We start from the raw sequence: 26,437 nt of genomic DNA on the forward strand, positions 1-26,437 counted from the left end.
TTTTACATATGTATCATATTTAATTTCATTTCACTGGTCTGAAATGGTCTTAAAGGTCTTTTCTATTATCATTTTTTAAGCTTGTGCAATATTTGGCCTAAATAGTTTTCTTCTATAGATCCATCATAATCACCAGAACCACACACATTTCTAAGTCATCTTGGCTTTCACTGCACGTTAAATGCAGAGGTGACATCGTATTTAATATGATGCTGTGAAAATGTGTTGAATTAAACAAAAATGCTTTGTGGCATATAAAGACACAAAATACAAGATACGTTTACCATGACCTCTGAGCTGGTACTATGTAATTTCCTCTACTTCCTGGGGGTCATGCAATTTTAGATCTTGTATGTTTAAACAACAGCAAATGGAACAAATCTGGTTATAATTATTTATACATTTTATCCCATTTCTGGTGTGTTTATCTTCAGGAGGTAAACAGAAAACTGTACAGTTATTTTGCTACTGCCGGGTCTTTCAAAGGTCGACAAATCCCCAAGGAAATATTCTTAGTAAGAAACTTTTCCTCCTCCTGTCAACAATAATGGATAGTGTTCTTTTTTCAGAGTAGATTTGCACCCAGAGGGGCTGTTTGGCTGATGAGGTAGAGATATTGCATTTCCTTTCACACTGTAATTGGTCAGCAATGCATGGGACAAAATTACATTTTGGCTTTGTGATTTCTCCAAAGGGCTGATTAATATTAACAAGCAAAACAGATTCTTTGATGTCAAACTTCATATTTGCATGTTGCACAGTTCAGGTGACCTTTATTTTCTTCTGAGTTATATCGGATGTTGAAATTCATGAGACCATAAATATTACCAAAAAGAAATTTAAAAAATTAGAGACAGCGAGAGAAACAAAACCACCTCCTTGTATATCTTTTGTTCTTTTCTTCTCATTCCTGTTTCTCGATTATATGAAAGTCAGAACTTCCGAGGTCATACTTCTTACATGTTGGTGTTCAATTCTCCTCTATCATCCAGTGACCCGCTGAGCTGGGCATTAAATCACTTCTGTCAGCCAGACGGCTAATAGGAGCCAAGGTTGAAGAACTTTGGCTGTGTTTCTGCAGTAGCGATGAAGAGCAGAAAATGTGTCTTTATAATTTAAGTGTTGTTGTTTTTTATTCTTTCTTGCAGTCTCAGCAGAAGTGCATTGTGATCTTTGCCTTGGTGTGCTGCTTTGCTGTATTGGTGGCCTTGATTTTCTCTGCCGTGGACATCTGGGGTGAAGACGAGGACGGGATCACAGAGGAGAACTGTAGCAAGAATTGCAGGTGAACACTGCTGATCTGTAAACACACAGCTGTAGAACACCCAGAGTGGTTTCCAAACTTTCTGCCTCATCACAAGTTAAAAGCTAAAGCTGATTTTTTTTTTTCTTTATTAGAATTGCAAGAAAATTATTTGCAAGAGGTCTGAAAAATTGGAGAAACTAAAAAAAAATTAGGCTGAGAAACACTGCATTCTTTTATGTTGTGAATTATATCAGTAGTTTTTCATAATTATCACATTTTGACCCTTTTGACTTTTTGTCATAAGACCTTCAAGCATTTTTCCTTTCGCCTGTACTTCTCATTGTGTTTGTTCTATTGTATTACATTTCCCATTAGTCAATTATAATGGAAATCTGGTTTAAATTGATAATAAATAGATTTACAGAATTTAAAAGTTACATCAGTTTCCAATGTTTCCACTGATATCTATCTGTGCTGCATCAGCAAGGGTATAGATATCATAGTCGGGAAGTTTATTTATGTTTTAAAATTCAGTATGTGCACTGTTGACAGCATTGTAAGGTCACAGGATCTACAGTGAGCTCACAAATCAGGAATAAAGGCTTGCTGCAGCAAGTCCTACAGCCCTGAAATGACGTAGCATTTTTCACTTGTGATTCCCTCATCACAGAGTCAACAGGTTTTTAGGGTTGGGGTTCTAATTTTTTAAGGGCTTTTGATTGGATGCCTGAAATGAGCTCTGTATTTACACAAGCTTCAGAAAGATTAAAAAACAAACAAACAAACAAACATCTGCAACAAAACACAAAAGTAAATGCCGCTCTCCTGAACTTTGAAGCTTTTGTGATATTTGGTAACAAGTAACTAAACAAGTCAACAGAAGTCAAGGACGTGGTCCAGGCTATTCAAAGCATCATGCCAAACACAGAAGTTTAGTGGTGGAGATCAAATTAAATCAATTAAAACATTTTATGATGATCATCAAAAAATGTAAACGTGGCATTTTTGTTTATTTCCCACTGAGCTTATTTTCTGATGTAGTCAAGGCGACTTACAAATTAGCATTTGAAATCAAATAAAAAGTAATATAAAAATAATACAATAAAATAAAAATCCCTGTGACATTCTACACTGATATCACCAGGTGGCAGATGGAAATAACACACACAAAAAGAAACCTCAGAGCTGAATAAAATTTAACAAGCTGTAGTTTGAAAATGAGACATACAGTGATTCCTCTGTTTTTACAGGGTTTAATGTGGATAGCACCAAAATGCTGTACACTGCAGGCAGACTTTCAAACTAAAGAAGCATCAAAATCAAAAGTATCAAAATGGTCAATAGAAGTTTAACGAGACAAATGTGAAGACAACTGGAGGGAGACAAACAGCAAGCAAAACTAACACCGGACAAAATGAAACAAGAAATACAGACATTAATACTAACACTTAACAAGTAGGAGACAAGCGAATCCAAAGGAAAAATACTGAACATGGGTTCAAGAAGACTCATGAAGACAAAAAAAGACAAGACCAAAGAAGAAACAGATGGAGGATGAGTGAAGGAACTTCAGCTACTAATAACAGAAACAAAGCCATGAAGCAAAACAGGAATGAAATCATCCAAGATGGCACGGGAATTAAAAATAATAAATAAATGGAATAAATAAATAAATAAATAAATAAATAAATAAATAATACAAATCAAAGCTCCAAACACCTGGAAATCAAAACCCAAGCAGCAGCTGAGACTCAAATAAGTAAGTGATTCAAAACTAGAGATCACTGAGATGTTTAGATGCAAGTAGACGTGCGAGATATAAGAAGAAGCAGTTAAGTACAACAAAGGAGCGAAGCATTTACTAAGAAATGAATATCTTTTGAGACTTCGGTTGACATGAGTTAAGTAGCTTCTCTTTTGCTTGTCTGGGCCTTGGCAACTGTAATAACCAACTGTCTGGAATTGTTTGCATTATAAGTGAGTTGACTGTTGCCTAAAGCACCAGAACATAACTCCCTATTCACTCCCCCACGGGTGTGAAATGATGACCAGGCTGTGCCTACAGTTAATTTAAACCAGACTTTAGCAAGTTTCTACAGTCTGTTCCAAGTTTTAAGATTATAGATCCCTAGACAAAAAAAAGTGTAAAAGCCACTACAGCACATCCTTGTAGTCCAGAGTAAAAATGGCTGATCAGCAGGCATCCAGCTGATACAGCAGTCCTGTTCTCCTGCTCGCCACTTCGTACTGGTTCCTCTCCATTAAACTCTTATTATTCAATTTAACATTCAGTCTTCAATTACTTCCTTCTTCTCTCTTTAAGTCTGTGTCCATTTACTCTCTCCCTCCTCTTCCTCCAATCAGCTATTAACAAGCCTTTAGAGAACTCTATCGGGCATCTATCTCTTCCACTCAAGGCTGAAAGTGTAGTCCCAACTTGTAAAGACAAATTGGACTCCCCTTCTCCTCTGAAGGGCCCCTAAAGCTAGTGGGTAGAATGAGAGATAAATATAAGGCCAGTGCAATGATTGAGGGACGGTGATCCAGGTGGAGGGAGAAAAAGAAAAAGTTATCAGGGTAGACTTGGAGCTTGAATCAGTGAGACACGAACAGATGTTGTTTGCTTGGCAGGCAAATTCCAGAAATGTGTGCTGTCAGACTTCTACGCGTGCACTGTTATTCACTTTGCATGAGCTTAGCGATGACGCTTTGACTGTGACATGCATCATTTTAAAGGACTACGAGATGTAATTAATGATTTCATAAAGCGATTTGCTCAAAGCAAGTCCCAATGCAAGGTCTGAAACATGATAAATCACTGTGAGTTTGACACATTCGTAATGGGGTTGCGGTGAGATTTGCTCATGCAAGCCCTTTACATTTCTAAAGCGAATTCATCAAAGCAAATGCATCTACGGCTCATACTTGCATGTCTTATATGGAAGGTTCACACTCTGAAAACGATCTAGTGATTAACTTAAAAAATGAAACTACTGAACAATCGAACAGAGCCAGGCAACCTCGATGCTGTGTAGCCATTACTCTCCTTTAACTAAAAACCCCCTTTGAGCTTCCAAATAACATGTCAGCAGCTTTTATTTGTGATGTTGTAATTTTGACTTGTCAGCTGTTTGTTTTGTTATGTAGATTTCCTTTTAATCTGCTTTGGCCTCCATCATGAATGATGCTAATTCTTGCATCCAAAGAACAGGGTGGGATGAGATGGGAGTTGCTGCCACTCTGTGTCCTCGCTGACGCAGATAGTTGCTTCATGTTTTCCTGGCAGTATAATCAAACACATAATTAATTTGATTTATACTACCTCTTCCCATGATAAACAGTGTAATCTACAACTGCACTGAAGCTTGAAGCCTCTTAGGTATACAACAATGTGCACGTGTGTTGCTTTGTTGTTGGAACAAAGTGGGAGCATTAATTTTCCTCTCATCTCATCGCATCCAAATGCGGGTCTGATCCATCCCTGGTGTACGTCTATAATTGCTTCACGTAAGACAGCTAATAAGGAGGTTAGTATTGATCCATCAGCTACTGTGGAAATGCAGAAAGTACGCTTGAAGAACCACGCTTGCCTCATCCCTAAAATCAGACGCGTTTCAGATATCATTTACAGATAATCTGAATATGATGTATGGATCTAACAACATGGCATCGCCCATTGGTTTGAGGAGAGGACTAACACTTTTTTAGCTAAGGCTCTCAGGCTCGGTTAGCCATAAACTGTACTATAAATGCAATTCACAAAATCAAAATCATCTGTACTAAAGTTGTTATGAAGATAGAAACTACCCATAGAGGCCAAAAACATTTTGTACCTTACTAAAAACACAGTTTTCAAAACGTGCCATTTTAACATCAGAGTCTGTGGGGACTGACTCACTTTGAGACAGCCTCAAGCAGCCATGAGAATAAGTGTAACTTTCGGCATTTCCACACTGGCTTCATATTTCAAACCTCTCTGAAATATGAAGCCTTGAACAGACAAAGATTAAAAAGGTCACCATGAAGACAGATTAAATGGTGCATCATGGTGTGTAAAGGAGTACATCATATAGATCTCGTTTAAAGTTCATATATTGCAAACTGCTTAAAAGTCAATTAATTAAAAGTTTATTAATATAAATAAAAAATACATTTAAAATTCATTACTAAATGGAATCAGCTCAGTTTTAATTTCTTTTTAAAGTCCATGTCTAAGTTCTTAAATAAGCTGATTTAATGAATTTGAGAATTGGCATGCTCAAGCAACATCAAGTCCACAAAGTCTTGGTTTTAGCATGAAGTCTTTCAAGTCTGCTAGTTTCTATATCTCAATGCAACTGCCTCTAAAGTAGCTGCTGTCCAAACAACTAATTATTTGGGACTTTGGGAAAGTTAAATAGCGTGTACTTTCTGTGCACAGGAAAACTGTGAGTAACCATTTGAAACAATGGCAGATATACTGCCAATATACCGGTATATGGATATCCATTTTCAATTGGATCAGATTGCTACTGTGATTGTTAATGTTAAGAAAACAGAGGAAAGCTCACTGGAAGCATCTTGGCAGCTGGGTTTCAGGCAGTAGGTTGAGTTGTCTACAAATCAAAGATTTGACTTGTCATGAAGTGCAGTTTGCAGATGTACATACAGCCTTCTTAGACCAAGACAACAGGGACACAGGAAGTAAAATGAGGCTCTAAATAGACATGGGAGGTAATCGGGGAGAGTGGAAACAACCTGTTAACAGAGCACAGAAGAAACTAATTAAGATAATAATTGAAAACTACTGACAAGGCACCAGAAATAGAGGACTAACAAAATAAAACAGGAAATAAAAGCAAGACACCCTAACAAGATGCTAGAGAGAATAAAACTCCCCAAAATAACATTAAAACCGACAGATCGTGACATGATGGTAAACGTAGCTATCAAGTCAGCACAGAAAGGAACACTCAGGGTTTGTGGGTCACTGATTTACTAGTTTGAGGTAAAAAATAAGAGGGGAGCAATTTATTGTTACCTGCTGACAATTCCTGACATGACCCAAACCATTAAAACACTTCAGATTTCCCTCTGGGCAAAGCTGGAAGAGGATGCAGTGAACCACGCAAAAGAGATGTAGAGCAGCAAGACAGAAAACTGATAAAAATATAAGCTATTTTGTTTTCATTTCTTGTGCCACACATACTATACTATTTACCAAAGACATTAGCATCCATTTTAATTAAAATGTACACCAGAATAAAGAGTTTCAAGTATCATGTCCACTTTATCATTGCAAAGTCTTATCAGTTAAACACTAGCAAGCAAGCAACTTGTATTTAATTGGTGTTGCTATTTAGTATATAACAATATAAGAGGCAGTTTGTGTTGTGTGGCTTAATCGAGTGAAAACTGAATGATAACCTTTTTCAGCTCAAACCAGATTACGTTTAAACTCTCAGTGCTGCTCCTGCCTCCAGGGCACAAAATGCAGCGCTCAGCACAAATGGATTATCAGACATCAAAAACCTTAAATAGACCCTCGTCCCCAAAAATGAAAGGCTGAGCTAATTAAAAAATTACCTGAACCAATCAGCAACCAGTATCTGAAACACACAGGTATAAAATAAAGCTAGGTAGTAATTAGGCCAAACTGGCAATCAGTCCAGATCATTTTAGGTATGAAAAAGCATTTACTTTGTTTGTCTTTTTATTTTTTATTTTTTGCACATTTATCACACTTATGTTTCAGGTCATCAAACAAATGTTAATACTAGACAAATATACCACAAATAAATTCAAAATGCAGTTTTAAAATTATTATTTAATATTTAAAGTCTATCCAAACTTTTCTAGCCCTGTGTAAAAAATAAAAGTAATTGAACGTAATAACTGGTTGTGCCACCAAGTTTTTGTAATAACTGGGAATGAGTCTTTCAACATCTCTGCCAAGAACATTTAGCTCACTCCTCTTTGCAGCATTGTTTTAATTCATCCACACTGCAGGGTTTTTGAATATGAATAGTCTGTTTAAGGTCACACCAAAGCAAGTCAATACGATTTCATCCCAGACTTTGACTAGACCATTCCAAAACCTTCATTTTGTTTTGTTTTTTAGCCATTTGGGGATGGGTTTACTGGTATGTTTTGGATCATTGTCTTGCTGCATAAACCAAGTGAGCTTGAGCTTCAGGGCACAAACTAATGGCCCAAAAATGTCCTTCAGGATTTTCTGGTAGAGAACAAAATTCATCCATCAGTCAAACAAATCATTCAGGTCCTGAAGCAGCAAAGCGTCCCCAGGTCTGGCTGTAATCCGGCCTGTGTGTGGTTAATGAAATTGAACTCTGTTTTCCAAAAATTGGATTAATCACAGTTAATTCATGATTTAACAAGGGGGACAATTACTTGGGGTAGAAGCAGGTTTGGATAACTTTTTTCTTTTAACAAAGTAATTCATCATTTAAAAAGGGTGTTTTGTATTTACTTGGCTTATCTTGTATAATATTAGAAAAACATTAACATGTAAACTTGTTAGTGTGACAAAAAAAACAACTAAGAAATCAGGAAGGGAGCACTGTAAATTTAAATAAACATCCTAGCTGTGTTTACTGTGACAGGAGCGCTTTGGTTGTACCTGGTGAAAATAAAATGAACATCATGCAGGGAGCAGAGCAGCAGCAGCAGCTTCTGTGATACCCATATTAATGTCCTCGCTGCTGTGCACCCACTGCTCAGGGCAGCTCGTGAGAGGGTGGATAATTTATATCAGATGTCAGGAATGACTCGGGCACACTGAGGTATATCAACATGCTCTTGCTATAGGTGTGGATCAGCGGGCACCTGCTGATAAAAGCATTTGCATGTAACAGATTTTATTACATACATTATGCCGACGTACGATGTATCCACTTTTTACTGTGCTGTATCTTTAACATGTCAAGATGCCAGTCTCAGCTCTGGCAGCCCTGTAACAGTGTGAAATGTATTCTTATGTTCAGCCCTTGTGGAGCAAAACATCGGGAAGGAGAGCATAATTTTAAGAGAATACGTTTTAGTGATCTAACTGCTCTCGCTTACAGCACTGAAACTGGAAATCCATTATCATTCAGAGTGTGAGATTTTACATTCAGACACCCTCGTTCTTCTTTCTGTGTCACTGCCTCGTGTATGCACACACACACTGTGAAGTTTACACCACTTAGGTATTGGCTGCTTGAGCTGAATCACACTCACAAGTGCACAGATGGGTAACAAAGGAGGGAACCAGCCGTGGACAACACAGACTGCATAAATCAATGAATCCTCTGCCGGAAGACACAACCGCTGCCTCTCTGCTTCCCTCACTTTTAATACCAAATCCTGTCTCGTTGTTTAAACTGGTCAGAGTGATTATTCATCATATCTCACAGCCACTAAAGTGGACTGAGAGGATTCCTTTCAGAATGAGATTACCCCTGTTCTTCCTCAATCTGTTTTCCTATCCATCTTTGTTTTCCTCATTGTGAGGTGTTTACTGCAGCTGTCCTAGTTTTTGCTGTCAATTTAGGACAAAGAGGGATACTCTACGTACACTGCGAGGTGCAACGCTGTATAATTTAATCACAGTTCCCTATATTCCTTTTCCAGTTCACTCACTCTCAGTGTCGAGTCCTCGAGCTCCGTGCATGGCAGAGCACAGAATACACATCGAATTAAATCCCTCAAAAGAAACTCAGCAAGTGCCACTGGTGTTGCTCTGCTTTATTAAACATTAACAGTTTTTCTCCATGTGGTGATATCAGCATGTCGAGGGAACGAATCCTACTGTTTGACCACTGTCAACTTTCCAAAACCCTGACTTTGTTTTATTTTAGCCAGGAATACATTTTCAAGCTGTGAACTGCAAACTGGCCTCTCGGTGTGATGCCACTACATTATCACCTGCAGCTCATACTCCCACCAGCATGCCCTTGAGTCCAGCTCCCGAGCTGTCACTTTTTTGCTGACCCTGTGTTCTGACTACTCTACATGCAGGCAGACATTTGAAAAACAAAAAGGTTAAATTAGGCTTTAACAGAACAAATGATCGCGAATGGACAGGGAAACAATAATTAACTTTATCTGCTACAGTCCAAAATGAAACTAGATGAATGTAAATATGGAAAAGAGCAATAGTGATCTTTTATTTAATATTGCTGTTAGTGATTCTTTACATTCTACAGTTTTAAAAATATGTAGCCTATAAACGAACTAATTTTAAAAATATATATATATTTCCACAGTTAAAATGTATCCATTTGGCATGAATTAGATTAATTTACACAAATACAGGTAAGAGTGAAAGTGGCGACTTAGCTTCAGGTACTCAAAGTAGGTCTATGTATACTAATCAGTTTGTTTTTCTGCACTTTGCATTGTTGGTTAGTAGAAATAATTTGAAAAGGTGAATAGCTTTTCATTTTGTAATTCTGTAATAATAAATGCAATACAAACAATGCTACAAAAACTTTGCATGTCAATAATAAAGTGTTACTCTAATGAAATGCAAAGTATTAGATACTCAGAGATTACTGCAGAGTCGTGTATTATATTACAGCATTACATCATTACAATATATTATTTACATCCTCTTAGTAATATTGATAAGCTGGTTTATACTTAATATTCGGCTTCACCTTTATTATAAAGCTTATACAGATGTTTTTTGTGTAATAATCACTCAAAAACAGCAACCTTTATTATCACACATTCTTTTTGAGTCACAAGTCACTGTATTCTATTTTAAACCATTCTGCTCCGCTCTAATAACCCTGTTCCACCAGTGCCAGCGCTCAATCTACAGCCGATTTCATGCATTTCCACTCAAAAAAGACTGGTAGCTGTGATGAAAAGCTTGTAACATCAAGGCGACACCAAACTGCCAGACCCAACCACTCACAGTTGCTCTGGGAAAGACTACCATAAGAAATTTACCAATGATTGGCACATGAACGACATAGTAACAGTACATAACAACTGGTATTAAAAACTAGCAAAAATGTGGGTTGTTTGTCAAAAGGCAGAAAAGCAAAACTGGCTTTGCAGCATTAGTGGATAGAAGGTGCAACAATTAGCCTAAAATAAAACAGTCAAACAAAAAAAGGAAGAAATTTCTTATCTTGCCCAAAATAAAATGAATCAATAAATGTGTCATTAATGTTAATCTTTTCCTTCCATCAACCTTTTCATGAGAGAATAGAGATAAAGCTCTGCACTCGTTTTAAATGTTTACAGTTTTGTTGTTGTTGTTCTTTTTACCAGCAAATGTGCTACTTTTAAATTCCACTACACCACTTTTCAGGATACACTGTATGTCATATGAGCTTTTATCATGTTATTTTACTCAAAGGAGCAAAGAAAAGCGTCTGGACTTCTTTAAGTTGCTTGAAGACGTTTCACCTCTCATCCGAGAAGCTTCTTCAGTTCTAAGGTCAAATGGTGGAGAGTCCCAGATATAAACCTAATGGGAGTATCCCCCCACAGAGGGACAAAAGGACCCCCTGATGATCCTCTAATCGCCTGAGCCAAGGTGTGAAATTGGGTGTGGGACCCAATCAGCCAGGGTTTCGGGTGAGTTCATTGTGAAACCTGGCCCCACCTTATCATGCGAATTCCTGAGGTCAGATGGCCCAGGATGTGAGTGGGCGTTAAGGCGTCTGGGAAGGGATCTCAAAACTGGATTATAGATGGCAGAGAGTTGGTGTGGTAAACCACTGCCTGTGTTCAAAGACGGTCACTCACAGTGGACATAGATGGCTTCTTTCACTCCTCTTTCAAACCATCTGTCCTCTCTGTCCAAAATGTGAACATTGGCATCCTCGAAAGAGTGTCCTTTGACCTTTAGATGCAGATGGACTGCTGAGTCTTGTCCTGTGGCGGTGGTTCTTCTGTGTTGTGCCATGCGCTTGTGAAGTGGCTGTTTGGTCTCTCCAATGTAGAGGTCTGGGCATTCCTCGCTGCACTGTACAGCATACACCACATTGTTAAGTCGTGTTTTGGCGTTTTGTCTTTCGGGTGAACCAGTTTTTGTCTGAGCGTGTTGCTGGGTCTGAAATACACCGGGATGTCATGCTTGGAGAAAACTCTCCTGAGTTTTTCTGATACACCGGCTACATAGGGGATGACAATGTTGTTGCGTCTGTCTTTCTTATCCTCCCTCACTGGTGTCTGATCAGACACAGTTGAAGATCAGACACACCCAGTTTCACACCTTGGCTCAGGCGATTAGAGGATCATCAGGGGGTCCTTTTACCCCTCTGTGGGGGGATACTCCCACTAGGTTTATATCTGGGACTCTCCACCATTTGACCTTTGAACTGAAGAAGCTTCTCGGATGAGAGGTGAAACGTCTTCAAGTAACTTAAAGAAGTCCAGACGCTTTTCTTTGCAAGCTCCTTTGACTACGATGACCTGGATGACTGTGAACCTTCACAGACATCATGTTATTTTACACTTTTCTGTTTCCACTGTGAATGGAGGCACTCATAAAAATAACAAGATTGGCATTGGTGCCTTAGAGAGTAGAGGAATTGTTTCTCAGCTGCAGTGTCAGCAGTTTGAGCCCTGGTCCTGGCCTCTGTGGTTATTGACTTCCTGTAATTTCCGGCATTTAATCACCCCCCTGGATAAACCACCAAAGTAATCAACAGTATATTTACCTTACAAATTCTTACTTTAATCCATTTTCTCACTTAAGTGCATAAAGGTCGTGTGCAGAAGTGGTTCTGCTAGCTTCCTGGACAACATTTATTTCATAGACTTAATCAACCTAGGTGCAGCCGAATTGATAGCTAAGCTGTTTACCCTCGAGGAAAATAGCCTCTTTGTATTTCCCTCTTTTGAAATCCAATTGTCATAAATTGATGTCTGCCTTTAAAGAAACGCAGAGAGAAAGTAGTGGAGCTTGGTAATGGCTTGGTTCCGAGTGGCTGCAGATCTAGGCCTGGCTTCCACAGCTAATTCAGTCTGTTTACTCCAGTGCTAATGCCTTTATTATTTTTGTCAGGATATCTGAAAATGACACCTGCTGAGTCACTGGATGATATATACAAAAGAAAAACACAATCACAGAGTACATTTTCCCCATCATTCAACTTTGTGCTAAGGGTTTACAAGAAAAGGAAATAACCTGGTGCCACTCAATCAGATCATTTAAAGGATGAATTGCCTCTGTACATGACATCATTATACATTCTGTTTGCTGTAGCTATAGTATGCAGTCTAACCCCAGACTGCTGATCTTTACATTAAATGCACCATGTGACCACACAGGGAGTAGTGTATAATAGAAACCACTGACAATACAGCAAAAAATGTCATTTTTCCCTGACTAGCTGTAATTGAATCTACATACCTGACAACTCTGCATATCAGCCTTCAATTATTCTCAACCCCTGCCAGAGGCAACCTGTACACAATTTAATGAAGCTTAATAGAATCTAAGGGGCCTGTGTAGTCTCAAAATCTTTCTCTCATTAAGCTAACGATCCAGAGAGAGGAAGAAGGCTGAAGTAAGCTAATTTGTCACAGAGAAGGAGTATAACCTTATTTCACTACCACAAGATCTCCCATTGATGTGCACCCATAATTGCTTTGTGAAAGAGCATAAGCCCCGCATTAATTTCACATCCATTTTCCCATTAACAGGGTTCTATGACCATCCAAATGATGCTTTTGTGACTTTGTGCGTCTGTTATCAAGCAGTTCCTACATAAATATGTATGTTTTTCTTTCCATTTCACAGAGTCGTGCTCGTGGAGAACATCCCAGAAGACATTTCCTTCTTAAACAACAGCACGTCCCACCTCCCCCTCTCCATAGGGCTGTACAACCTACTGAACCAAGCTATCCGGGTCGTAGAGATAGTTTCCCCGCAGTGGCTCCTTAACTCCTCTGATAATGAATCCAGTTTCCAGCCTGCTGCCCGACAGGTAAAAATAGAGCAAATCAACAGGGATTTAATTCTGCAAGAGTAGTATTTACATTTTATGCCTGTGACGTTTTCTCTCTCTCTCTCTGTGTTAGTCTGTATAAACTGGTGAAAGACAAAGTTGGTTCCTTAAATACATTAAAGGTTCAATAAAATCAAGATCCTGATTTTAAACCTCATAAGTAAAGGGACATTTACACAGAGAAAAATGCTACTGTAAATTATATGTTATCCAAATCTGATAACATCAGATTTTATGCTTATAAGAGTTGATCAGCGAGCTTATTTTTACTACTTTACATGTACTCAGTCCGTTTTACATTTTTAAATTTAAGCAGATGACTGTGTTTATAATCTTGTGGGTTATTGAATAATTTGACTGTTTGGCCTTTTTAAACACTTGCATTGCTAAATACATTTACTGGATACATTTTCTTTAAAAAGAAAAATTCTTTCAGAAAACAAGATGATTACAAAGAAATGTTTTTTAATATTTTTCTGTGCTTTTTGTAAAACAGAATTTGATATTCAAGTATAACAACAATAATTATATTTTAGCATTAAACATATCATTTTGATTAAAGAGATTGTGCTTACTGATAGATTAACAAAATGTCCTAAACATAACATGTAAAGGGTGTCAACCAAAAAACTTCTGTTTTGTAGGGGTGATGATAGAATATATCTTTATTATTAATCATTGTATTTGTTCTTTGTGCAACATTTATTTAAATTTATGGGCTTTAATCTATGTTTGTGCGTCTTTCAAAAATGTTACTGATGTTATTTTGCTTTTTATCCAACTCCCATTACTCCTAGAGTCACTCTGTGTTTATGCAGTTGGTGCTAATCAGCTGCTCTGATGCTCTGTTCTGTGAATCATCCTGTTGAACTGGAAGTGTAGCTTTATGCAATATCCATCCATCCATGTTCCTAACCACTTTTAGGAGGCTAGAACTTGTCCGCACTGACACTGGGTGAGAGATGGGAGTACCAGTCCATCACAGGGCTGACACACACAGGCAAACACATCTTATTTAGAATCACCACTTAACCTAGCATCAGCCATGTGTTTGTACTGTTACAGAAAGTGTGTTTGATAAACATTTACAAGTAAAACAGTAAATCAAATCATGAAAAAGTACAATATTTCCTGCTGATAATTACACATTCATATTGGACTGGGTGAATGTTATTGACCATCGTGTGTGTGTGTGTGTGTGTGTGTGTGTGTGTGTGTGTGTGTGTGTGTGTGTGTGTGTGTGTACAGCCTGGCAAAACACATGGTTCATAAAAAATTGAATATGTCAGAATTAATGAAACCCTGAGGCTGATGGTCAGAAACGGATTGCACCTTTCAGTCCCCTCAGGCCAGAGAGGAGCTAATGCTCTTTCAGTCTGCACCAACCTAAAAATTTTACAACATGTTCAATTAAAAATTGAACATGCTGTATATGAAATTTAAAATGTAATGTTCTGTAAAAGGGCAAGCTTCACTGCATGCAGGTGGAAGTGCTCTGCTTTCTTCTTCAAATTGTGAACATCTGTGTGGCTACAACAGGCATAAAGCTAATAATCCTGGAGACACAGTGTGGGTATTTACAAACCATCACTGAAAAGAATATCTGTCAGTCCTGCAAACAGGGTGGGAACCAATAGCTTATAGATTTTGAGCTAGAAAGCATTCTGTACCTGGATCCTTAGTTTGTCTCCCGTCTGTCTGATCCGTTTGATTATATTAGTACATATTTCCTGTCTGTCTACAATGCACTAAATCCCAGAAATAAAGTTAAGTCAAAAGAAATAGATTTTTAAGAGCCATCCACTTAATTTTCTTCCCCTTATCCAATTCAAGGTTGCGGTTGGGGGGTTGCATTTGGACCAGTCTGTTGTAGGGGTGACATAGATAACCATTTTTAAAACCAATCCTTAAAATTGAAAATTGGAAAATATTGCATTTATCTACCTTTTTCCACTACACTCTTGGCAAACATCTTTAAATCTCTGTGTCAGTATAGTGGTACGAGGTCACTTACACATTACAAGAGCTACTCGGCAAACAGAGCCCATGTCACGAAGCTCCCAGTGCACAGTTTTGTGCTGATGTTAATGCCAAAGTAGGTTAGGAACTTTGCAGGTATTGAGTCAGCAGAGCATTGGTGACTTTTAAACCCTACGCACCACCGATTTAACTTTACTTAGTGCCCCATTTTATGGCTCTGCTGTGTTGTTCCTAAATACTTCCACTTTGCAATAATTTCACTTACAGTTGATTGCAAATTATATGGCAGAGAAGAAATTTCACAGACTGATTTGCTGCAATTGTAGCACCCTATTATCAGTATCATACTTGAATTCAGTGAGCTCTTTAGGATAAACCCATTTTTAAGAATGTTTCTAAGTCATACTGTGTTTCTGAGGAGACCTGAATTCAAAGATTGAGAGGTGTGGCCCAATAATTTTGTCCATATAGTGTGATATGGAACATACATTTTCTAGCAAAAATGTGAACTTCCCAAACTCAAACTGATAAAGACACCATTGAACAGACTGAAAATAATCCTCTGGAGCCATAGAAGGTGTTATAATGTTGTTTTTAAAGCCTGGGCAGTACTCGATGTAATGCATTAACAGGGCTTAAAGTGTAAAATCAAATATGTCTCATTTAAATTGTAAAACACAGTTTTAATACATCGTGAAATAACAACTTCCCTAGTGTACATCAGGATCTGAGTGTAGAAATGGAGCCAAATTGACCAAATTTGCATCTCAACTGTAGCTTTTAGCTCTTATTTAAAATGCTCCTGTCTTCATTTGTGTCCTGTAATGTGTGTTCAGTGATCACTAAAGAGAAACTAATGAAGGATGAGTAATTTTCCTTGTATCACCAAAGGTACTTAATGAAAGGAGTCCCTCACAGTATCTTGTACTCTGGGTGGATTTCAGGTCGGTTTTATGAAGGAAAACTTCATGAAACTGGAAATTAATCTTCATATCAAGTGTAATATATTGTTAGTTTGCTCGTTTCTAAATGACATGAGATGAATGTGTGTAAATTATGTTGAACAGGTTGCTTTTTATTTTGTGTTACAGCAATAACATGCATCGTTTGTGGGTTTGTAAAATTTGTGCTTCTAAATATGCACAGAAGGTTACATGTTTTTGGATAGCTACAGTGATCAGAGGTAGTCATCACTGGAAAACCATAAGAGGCATATAAATATTTTTCTAAATAAGACTCCAAAAGAAAAATAGAGATTACAGTAGCTGCCTGCAGACGAGTGCTTTGAAAAAAATGAATGGGACACAAATAGCACATTTATCACTTATGATAGTACTTGAATGTAAAAAATGTAAGCACTTAGTCTGAACTCTGTGTATCTGATTATACTGCATGGATTTCATGTAACAGTCTTGCTTTGCTGGTTTGTTTCCTCTAGGGCAGGGCTCTGCTGTCCAGCCTGCAGGGACTGAAAGCAAGAGGAATTCAGCTGAAAATCTCAACTGGAATAGCTAACTCAACTGAGCTCACTAAACTCAGTAATCACACCTAGCTCTTACTTTCATTGCTTTATATGTTATGACATAACACATAAAATGTTATGTTATGTTTAGATCTGACTGTTCAGCCCTTTGCTCCCCCTGGTCACATTTTCAGTCTTTCAGTCTCTCACCATCTTTCCTATCCCCTGTCTCTATTGGTATGGCTTCTGGCAGATTTGTCTTTATCCTCCTCCATGTCTCACATGTAACTCCCTTTTCTCTCCATCTCTAGATGCTGAGGTTCACTATATTAACATGGCAGCTCTGACCAAAGGCAACCTTCACTCCTCCTTCTGGGTGGTCGACAGGAAACATTTCTACATCGGCAGTGCCAGCATGGACTGGAGATCTCTGGCCACCGTACTGCCACCATACTTTACAATACCCACAGAAATACTTACAGAGACTTTGGAGAAAAATCAACCAAATTTTACTTCTGTGATTTCTGAGGCAGGATAGTAACACAAATTATTGAAATTTGGTATTGTTAATGTAAAGTTCTCGTAATGATCTATTGGATCGAACTTTACATTTCGCAAGGTATGAGCCAGTATAGCTTAAAAACAGCATTGTTGACGAAACAAGAATATTCAGATTTAATGTATTTGTAGAGTGCTGTGCAAATATTATAGGCACCAAGAGGGAAGCTAGAATGTTTTTTAATGAATACACAAATAGTTTTATTCGTCTAACTGTACACAAATTCATTCTGTTCAATTTTATTTATATTGCATCGACTCACGCCGCCAGTTGCCTCAATGCAGGAATTAGAAAGAAATACTGAATCATACCAACATTTAGTGTGAAAACTCTTAAGTTCTTTTAGAACTTAAACACCTAAAACATTTTGAAAGTGCTGTATATACACTCACCAGGCACTTCATTATGTACACTTTCTTAACTGTTTGTTACTGCAGCCAATCACATGGCAGCTACCCAGTGCATTTAGGCATGTAGATAAGATCAAGACAACCTGCTGAAGTTCGAGCCGCTCTGCGATGTCGATATAGAATAAGAGGAATGAAGAATCCTTCCACAGTCTTGCTGAATCTGTGCCACAAAGAACTAAAGCAACTGTTGAAGGCAAAAGGGGGTTCAACTATATCTGTGTAGATGTTTCTGTAGGTCCAAGCGTTACTAGCAAAGTGTACCTAACAGAGAACAATAGTTAGCACACAGTCAGTTTATATCTGTGTATATGTTTTTGTGAGCGCAGGAGGTGGCGTCCAAAAATAGAGAATCCAGAATCTTTCATCTGTTTTTCAAAGGTAGACAGCTCATTAAAGTGTGAGACCGTTTGTTAGTGAGGGCCTTAATTTAGGAAGATGAACTGCAAGGAGCACAAGGTAACTATTCAAAAGTATTTGTCAGGTCAGCATGTTTGATGCATTCTCAGCCAGGCTTATATTGATGCTACATTGTATTTAAATTAGACCACAAAACAAACAGACTGACATTGTTCTTTTCCTTCCTTATTTCTGTAGATATCTATGAAAATAGGTTATGGACTAGATTTTTAGTCTATTGAGGAGTGCATATATTCGCGTTTTTTTTAAAAAGACAATGGCAAGAGTTTAGTAACACATGAGCTGCAAGAGAAGAATTTATTAGAAATGCTTTACTCATATGAACACTGCTGGGTTGTGTAGAATGACAGAAAGAAAAGGTGACTCCAAGAACTGCATGGTGAGAATCAAAAAAATGACAAGTGCCACTTTGAAATGGTACTGAGAGCAAAAAAGAAGATCAGGAACAGAAAGGCTCACTGCGGCATATTTACATTCCCTGCTGTTTTTGTCAGGATAGACTAAGGCTTGGAATTGAATTAGGCATGCGGACAATATGGCCTGACGTGGAAATATCAGAGAAATGTGTGTGTATGTAGATGAATGCATAAAAGTGTTAAAACAGTAAAACAGGTTAATATTAGTTGGAAGGTAAATGTTGATGGAGATGATAGGCAAAGGTTGATTCAAATAACTAAAGGCAAAAATGAAGATATACATCTTTAATTATGTAAATGCTGCCGGTTTCAATTGTTGTTTTGCTCTACAAAATGTGTTTGTTTATTTTTTTGTTTGTTTTTTAGAGGAAGGAGCTGGGTGTGTTGGTGTACAACTGCAGCTGTCTGGCTCTGGACCTCCACAAAGTGTTCAGTCTCTACTGGGGTCTCCAGTATAAAGACTTTATTCCCTCCTTCTGGTCCAAGCGCCTATTTGCTGTATCCAACAGAGACACGCCACTGAATCTCACAATCAATGGCACAAAAGCCTTGGCCTATGTTTCTGTAAGTAACATTTAAAGTATTAGTTTGCATTATAAATGAATTAATTCATTGGTTCATGTAGCAAACACACACTTTTTGGAGTCCAAAACCCCAACTTTTGGTAAATTACAATACATATTTGCTGAAATTAGACATAAATATAAGTGCGTGCAGTACACATTAGTGTAAAAGCTGCCTGCAGTGGTGGCGACAGCTTAGGAGAGGGAACGTTAATTTTTCATAGAGTCCTCTGCAGGATGCTGTGTCTTTCAGTGTCCTTATCTTCTTGGACAAGAGTGATGGTGATCCAGCAGAAAAAAAATGTTGATTCGGCTAAGCTGTCCATTTCAGTAATATTAAAATGAACACAAAAAGCACACTCAAGCACACACTCTGAGTTAATGATTCATAGGGTACAGTGCCTGTCAGCAAGGAAGTTAAAACTGAAACTTTAATCCTCACTTATTCACACAACGAGAAACCCTGATGCTCATTTACAATGATAATAACGAGGAAAGCTCAGTCAGTTATTATGATTATAACAGCTTTAATGATCACAGTGGCAACTCTGTAGTTTACGAAGATTCCTGTGGTAATAATTATCTGTTTACACAATGCTCTTGTGATCACTGTTGTGTGTATCTTTAAAGAGTATGCAACACCAACATTCCCTAATTCTCTGTTGACAGAGCTCACCGGATGTTTTCATTCCCAAACATCGCAGCAGTGATCTGGAAGCTATTGCCAGGGTCATCCAAGAAGCCAACCATTTCATATATATCTCCATTACTGATTACCTGCCCCTCATCGGCAGAAACACCAGCAGGTTAGAGCAAATATGCTGCCGCACAGTGACTTGGCAGGCATTTATCACCAGTGGCTTGAGTGCAGTGTTTAAACTGCGTATGTGCCGGACCAGCTGCATGCCTAATTCTGCGTGTATTTGTATCCGTGCCAAGGTACTGGTCGCGTATCGACAGCCTTATAAGAGAGGCTCTGATCCTGAGGAATGTACGAGTCCGTCTGCTGATAAGTTGCTCGGAAAAGACTCATCCGCTAACTTTCAACTTCATCTGGTCCCTGAGGAGTCTGTGCATGGAGCAGGCCAACTGCTCACTAGAAGCTGTAAGTTCAGGGCCAATATGCACTATTTTCATCTCTACAGATACTCTTTATCAAAGCTCACTGCATAACTGTGCATGTGTGTGTACGTGTGTGCAGAAATTCTTCAACCCCAGGGGCCAGAGGGATGTCAGTCTCGAAGGAATAAACCACAACAGGTTTATGGTTACAGACAGAGCCATTTATTTAGGTGAGCTCATCGACTAGACTTTATGACTGTGGCCTATATGTCTGCTCACTTTATGCCTATGACCTATTTTTAGTGGACCTAAAGGAATACTTCCTCTTTTGTTTTCTTTCTGACAGTGAGAATAAAAGATCAATATGATGAGGAAATTTGCCTAACACAGATGAAAAAAATATACAAGGGGAAATGACTGTACTGGCACTCTAAGGTCAAAAACACTATAATCAGATGTTCAGAGGTTAATTATATGTGTGCTTCATTTGTTTAAGCTTTATCACTAACCAGGAAAACAACCCTAAATACAAATTAAAATAATTTAGTGATAATGAAGCAACAAGCTAGGCCAGACACTGTGATTTGGGGAAAGCCTCGCTGAGGATCTGCTGCATCTCGTAACCCTGGCAAGTTCACCTGATACCTTTGCTAGAGGCAGGAGGGAGGGTGTTGCACAAAACTAGAGCAAATGTACGTATGGTGCAAGTATGAACAGTGTTTGAGGCATGTGGTCCAGTCTCTGAAATTCAGCTAAATCATCTCCAAAATCTGGATGTTGATCCATTTTTATGGAAAACAATAACCAGACAGTGAGCATCCGAGACAGGAAAGTCCGTGGCACCCATCGACTGAATATAAAAACCTAATGTAGCCACTGTATCATCAACAAAATTGATTTGTGTAGTCCTGTTTTGAACTCTCGACTTGAGTGTTTTGACCATCGCCATACTGGTAACCAAACTTAGCGAAGATTATCCTGCTTTGCTGCCTGTTCTACTTACTACGGGAGCACACGTTACAAAATGAACAACCTTTTCTTTGAGATGCTCCCTTTAGTGGTCACCACTGCCGCCATCTCACCCTATCCCTACCATCCTCTTCTATCGCTCCAGCCCTCTGCATGTCCTCCTTCACCACATCCATGAACCTCCTGTGTGGTCTTCCTCTTTTCCTCCTGCCTGGCAGCTCCATCTTCAGCATCCTTTCTCTAGTATATTCACTATCACTCTTCTGCACTATACAAATCATCTCAACCTTGCCTCCCTAACTTCCCTCTGATAAGTATAAAAATAAGAATAACTTTTTTGATCCAAGAGGGAAATTCATGTCTGACATAGCTCATCTGCTATTTGTATAAGAACTGAAAAGCCTGACGGATGTTTTTTTGTTCCATAAAGATTTTATAATGTAGGTGCTCAGAGTTGTTCAGGATGGCTTCTAACATCTTTAGTGTGTATCCTTCCTCCACCTCCTTCAGCATGTCCAGTCTGGCTCCAATAACAGAGCCAGCTTTCCTCCAGCCTTCTTGCCTCCTTGTTCCTGATGCTGCCTCACCAGCAGGCTGCAGCACAGAACAGCACACTTGCCACCACAGACTGATAGAACATCTGCAGCATTGTACTAAAGATGCAGTTTTCTTAACAAAAAGAGGTGACTTTGCCCCTTTGCAAATTAGACTCTTCCCTATTCAGGGAAGTGTCTAATTTGTTGTCTAGGTGATGTACTCATTTCTAATCTTTTGCCTCCTGCCTTTTTATTTGTGCCACTCTCTTCAAACTATAGCAGTTCTCACTACTGCTATGTAAACCTTCCTTTACCTTACCCTCATGCTGCTCCTGTCACATATCACCCCACTCAAGGAGACTCTCCCTGCTGGAAAGTGAAGAGAATGCAGGTTGAATATATAGACCTAAAACCCACAAGTTATATCAATCATCACTGTTCGGTTGCAAATGAGTTCATCGTACAATTTCCACTTTGATTTACAATCTATAAACTCAGATATGCTTTTCAGTTCTTCATTTCAGTTCCATCTACAAGTTACCCAAAACTGCGATGTCATTTGTGTTTCTCACTGTGGTCTATTTCCTGACAGGTAATCTTGACTGGGAGGGGGATGAGTTTACCTTTAATGCAGGAGCAGGCCTTGTGATCAGTAAGCTAGAAGATATCGACGACAGGAACTTCACCGTCGTGGAGCAGTTACAGGCTGCGTTTGAGCGGGACTGGTTTTCACACTACACCATCCCCCTGCAGGCTAATAAATTCCTGGTTTGCAACAAGCACCAGATCAAACCAATGGTGTTACTCAAAGCCAGCCAGCTACGCAATGGACCACTGCCTATTCAGAAAGGGCAGCATAATAAAGGATCTATACTACCAAGAAATCATCACAAAGTTGTTGGACAGACACCGGACGAAACAAGGCACCGTAACGACAGACTGAGCAAACTTACTCGACAAGGCACTGCTAGTGGGTTAGTGCCAGTTATGGACAACTACCAAGAGAGGAGTCAAATGAAAATGAGTCGCTTTGACCAAAAACAGGTAGAAATAAAAGGTAACGCCGACAATCCAATGGAAGTACCCAGTCAGTCCGCTGAGAGCAGTGGTGGCAGAGAGATCGCCAATGGATTTGTGTGACCACAAAAATCATGTTTGAAGAACTTCTTTCCTCCAGTGGCATTGGACTTCCAACACTGGGTCTTTGTAGCAGTTTATTATTGTGATTTTATAGAAAGACACTTTTCAAATTTAGGTATCTGGTTTGCAGGACTTGATAAAAGGAAGAACTCAGGAAGGAAAGTAAATGCTCCACAGCAGGCTGGCACTTTTGATTCTTTACAAATGAAACCAAATCATTTTGGTTTAGAATTCTGATTAATAGGCTAATAATATTTTACAACCTTACAACTTATATATTATTTTTTGTCCTTGTTTAGATCTCCCAGGAAAGGAAATAAATTGCACTGATTGCCTAAATATTGTATGTCACTTAAGCTAACATTCATAATTAATCACCCTTTAAAAGGAGGGATAACAGCTGCATGTGAAGAGGCAGGAGGCACGTTAGCATATGTAGCTACAGTCGCTACATCTGGCATTCAGAATTCACCACACACAGGTTACCACACACCTTAAGCTGTTGCAGATCTCTAACTGCCTCTGTGCTCTCAATGGTCTTGAATATGTTAGCCTAAAGTAAACAGGTTTATGCTTTTCCCATAGTATTCACTCACACCAGAACATTATTTAAATTGCAAAATTCTTAAAAACAACAATTAAGCAGAGACTGAAATAAAAGTTTAATCGGCTTCCTGGAAACAAACAGCTTCATGTGGCTGAGCCAAGTAATGTATTGATCTCTAATTGTAAGCATTAGTTGTTTTAGAAAAAAAAGCTGATGAAGTGGGCCTTTTAAGGGATTGCTCAAACCATGTCCACCATGTTTTATTTCCATTTCCAGAAGTATGAATATGGGTGCATTGTTCCACTGCATGACTGAATTAGATGATGCATTTGATGGCTTAGCATCCTCCATCAGCCACTACTTTCAATAAAGCAAGCTGTGGTTTTTTATGGTGGAAGGAGGGGGAGCTAATGATCCAGAAGGGTCTTAAAAGATCATTATCGATAACCATAAACAAATCCTGGGATTAGAGGTGGATTGCATGGATATCTGTAGTATCCTTTCAAACCCAGCATTGTGACTTATTGAACACATACTGAAGTAGCGTTAAGACGAAAGGGGCCAGAGGGTCTCTGCTGTCAACCAAATCAATACAATGAATTTTTAACAGAGCTTGACAGAGGCAGTTGCTGTATTTTAACCTCAAGGACATGTTGGCCTGTAATGTCATGCCTGTGACAGAATATATATTCCCTTTATCTTGTGGAGATAGAGCTACAAATCTAGCATCTTTAGTTTATACTTGACTGAAAGCTTGAAGCAACATTTATTTGCATTTCGAATGATTGCATGTTTACACACTCTTTGCTACAAGTGTAACCTTTAGAAATGATTCTTGTGGGATTTATAATAATACAGAAGGTTTTTTTTTTCAACTTTCAAAGCCATTAACTGAGTAAAGTCAAAAACACCACCAGAGAGAAAATCGTAGGGATGTCTGTGTCTAAAATGTATATATGTGTTGCTATGGAGTGTTTAACATGACAGCGCCACATGCGTCATCAGTGTTACGTCTGATTTCAGGAGAGAATTAATTGACAAGTCTTCTGATAATGTATTAATTACATAAACAGTAATTTTCTATCATTAATATATGAGGTGACGTTTCTTGATCCAACTAATAAAGATATTAGCAATTTAATCAGCAATGAAAACAAAACATTAGTTCCATCCCTAAAACAATATCTCGGGTTTGGTAATTTTTCAGGCTGTGTACCATTTGAAAAACGAATCTCTGTCGAGGTTCTCAGTCATCCACGCCGTGGTAGTCCTAAGCATGTTACGTGAAGGCAGCTGGATCTTTTTAAATTGGCACATGGATCAAAAGGAAGTCCAGTTTTCTTCATTTCAGGGGCTTAGGATTTCAAATGTTTGTTGGCCAATGTCGAGTCAGTTGAAACTTGGGTAGCTGCTGCCATCTAGTGGATGTCACGAGGCAAGTTACTTGCTTTCACTTAAAAGTTGCTATTAAATGTTAAATGAAAAATTCAGCCTTGATCAAGCAACATGTTGGTTCACAGCTGCTGATTTTATGCACGTGTAACATGCATAACAGGCAGTTCCATGAGCATGTGTGTGTTTTATCAGATAACACTTAACTGACTCTATCCTGAGAGCGATTCTTTCACACCAGAATGTATAAACTATAAACAATAATAATACCATTTAAAAAATTATTTCATTCTGAAAAGCAAAAAACTTTTTTTTACTACTTATGTGTACCCTAAGAACCTATACCTTTCTGTGCAAGACACAGCCACGTATCTATCTATAATAATTACTTCATAAAAGTATCCTTAAATGACAAACACAGTCGTTTTTTATTTGTAGCATAACTTCTCCATACCAAGTGAGTAGACTTAGAGATTATGACAATAATAATATCTATGTGTAAAGCACTGTCACCACACTGTAATGCTTATCTGCCAGCTGACCTGGAGTCAGATTCACTACTATACGCTGCTATAATCTATGATTGTCATATGGGGAGGGCGGTAACGCTGGTACTGCATTCTGCCCAGGTTTTTATGGTTTTTGTGTTTTGTAACTATTCTGTTTTGGAAAACAAATCTTTTTCCAGTTACAGTGGGGATTATTTCAGCTCTGTACACAGTACAGAGTACACAGATGCCAAGATTTAAGTGGTTTAAAATCTGCTACATGCAACTTATAGAGTCAGAGCAAAATTTAAAAAAAACAAAAAAACAAACTGGAATGTTTCTGAATTGTGTGTTGTCTGCCTGTCCATTGCTCCAGCGAAATGTTCATTTTTTAGTGAAAACTCTGTAACAGATCATATTTTTCTTGTACACAGAAGGGCAGAACTGCTTATTTTAGCAAAACAAAGCACTATTACCGAGAGATACATTTCAAATACTGCCTGTAAAGCTTTTTAAATGTTGCCTACCTTTAGTATGTTTTTTCGGCATGACTGCTGCTTGCATGCCTTGCCTTTATGAGCTGTGCACAGTAGCTATGAGCCTTTCTTGAGATGATGCTAATAATGAAATCTTGTACCTTTAAAGATACAGAAGGAATGTATATTTATTGAATATCCTTGTCAATGCGCACTACTAAATTATGTGATCACTCGATTTTTACTATTAATAAAAAATAAGCATCTTAGCTTATGTTTCTCTGTGCGTTTGTGTGTGTATGTGTGTCTGTTTAGTGATCTGGCTTTCGTTAAGTAAAGTGGTTTACCTCAGAAGTTAATCCTTAGTACATCGCTGCACATTCAGATTACACAGACAAGGCCCTGTGTAACCAGAATGGACAATCAAAGAAGCCTTACCACAGGATGGCGAATAACAATAATCATCATAATCATATTTAATAATTGCAATCATATTTACCATAATACCATAATAATTAGATTTGCCACAGGATGAAGCTAATGTGAGATTAAAATTAGTACCACGGCCAACTTAAAACATAATCTACGTACAGTAATGTGCAAAAGTCTTGAGTCAACTCTCATTTCTTTATATTTTGCTTCCAAGGAGCCAGACATTCGTCTAATTGTTAAAGTGGTCTTGAGTCATAGTTCTTCTTTTTGCACTGGCTTTTTTTTCTCACTCGTTTCAAATTCTTGTACCCGATTATTTTCAAAGGAACATTTTTGTCATTGTTGTTGTTGTTTCTTAAGCCACTTAAACCTCTGTTGTAGACAGACA

General features: G+C 38.3%; 1 protein-coding gene across 1 annotated transcript; it reads left to right on the forward strand.

Annotated features, from left to right (window-relative positions):
- The first annotated feature begins 754 nt into the window (after nucleotides 1–754).
- LOC113035567 (inactive phospholipase D5-like) lies at nucleotides 755–25,886 on the forward strand. Its single transcript, XM_026191218.2, has 9 exons — nucleotides 755–1,285; nucleotides 12,993–13,179; nucleotides 16,619–16,718; nucleotides 16,954–17,081; nucleotides 18,811–19,008; nucleotides 19,677–19,813; nucleotides 19,947–20,112; nucleotides 20,209–20,299; nucleotides 22,167–25,886. Exons 1-9 carry the CDS (start codon nucleotides 1,101–1,103, stop codon nucleotides 22,712–22,714), a joined length of 1,740 nt encoding a protein of 579 aa, XP_026047003.2. The 5' UTR covers nucleotides 755–1,100; the 3' UTR covers nucleotides 22,715–25,886.
- The last annotated feature ends 551 nt before the right edge of the window (nucleotides 25,887–26,437 follow it).

Source organism: Astatotilapia calliptera, chromosome 13, assembly GCF_964374335.1.
Source record: "Astatotilapia calliptera chromosome 13, fAstCal68.1, whole genome shotgun sequence".
Taxonomy (NCBI): domain Eukaryota; kingdom Metazoa; phylum Chordata; class Actinopteri; order Cichliformes; family Cichlidae; genus Astatotilapia; species Astatotilapia calliptera.

What these genes read in the sequence shown, in the direction of transcription:
- LOC113035567 (XM_026191218.2), top strand. Translation starts at nt 1,101, where the DNA reads ATGTGTCTTTATAATTTAAGTGTTGTTGTTTTTTATTCTTTCTTGCAG. An exon ending in AACTGAGCTCACTAAACTCA is followed by an intron (nt 16,719 to 16,953) that starts GTAATCACACCT and finishes CTCCATCTCTAG; the next exon opens with ATGCTGAGGTTCACTATATT. An exon ending in CCAACTGCTCACTAGAAGCT is followed by an intron (nt 20,113 to 20,208) that starts GTAAGTTCAGGG and finishes ACGTGTGTGCAG; the next exon opens with AAATTCTTCAACCCCAGGGG.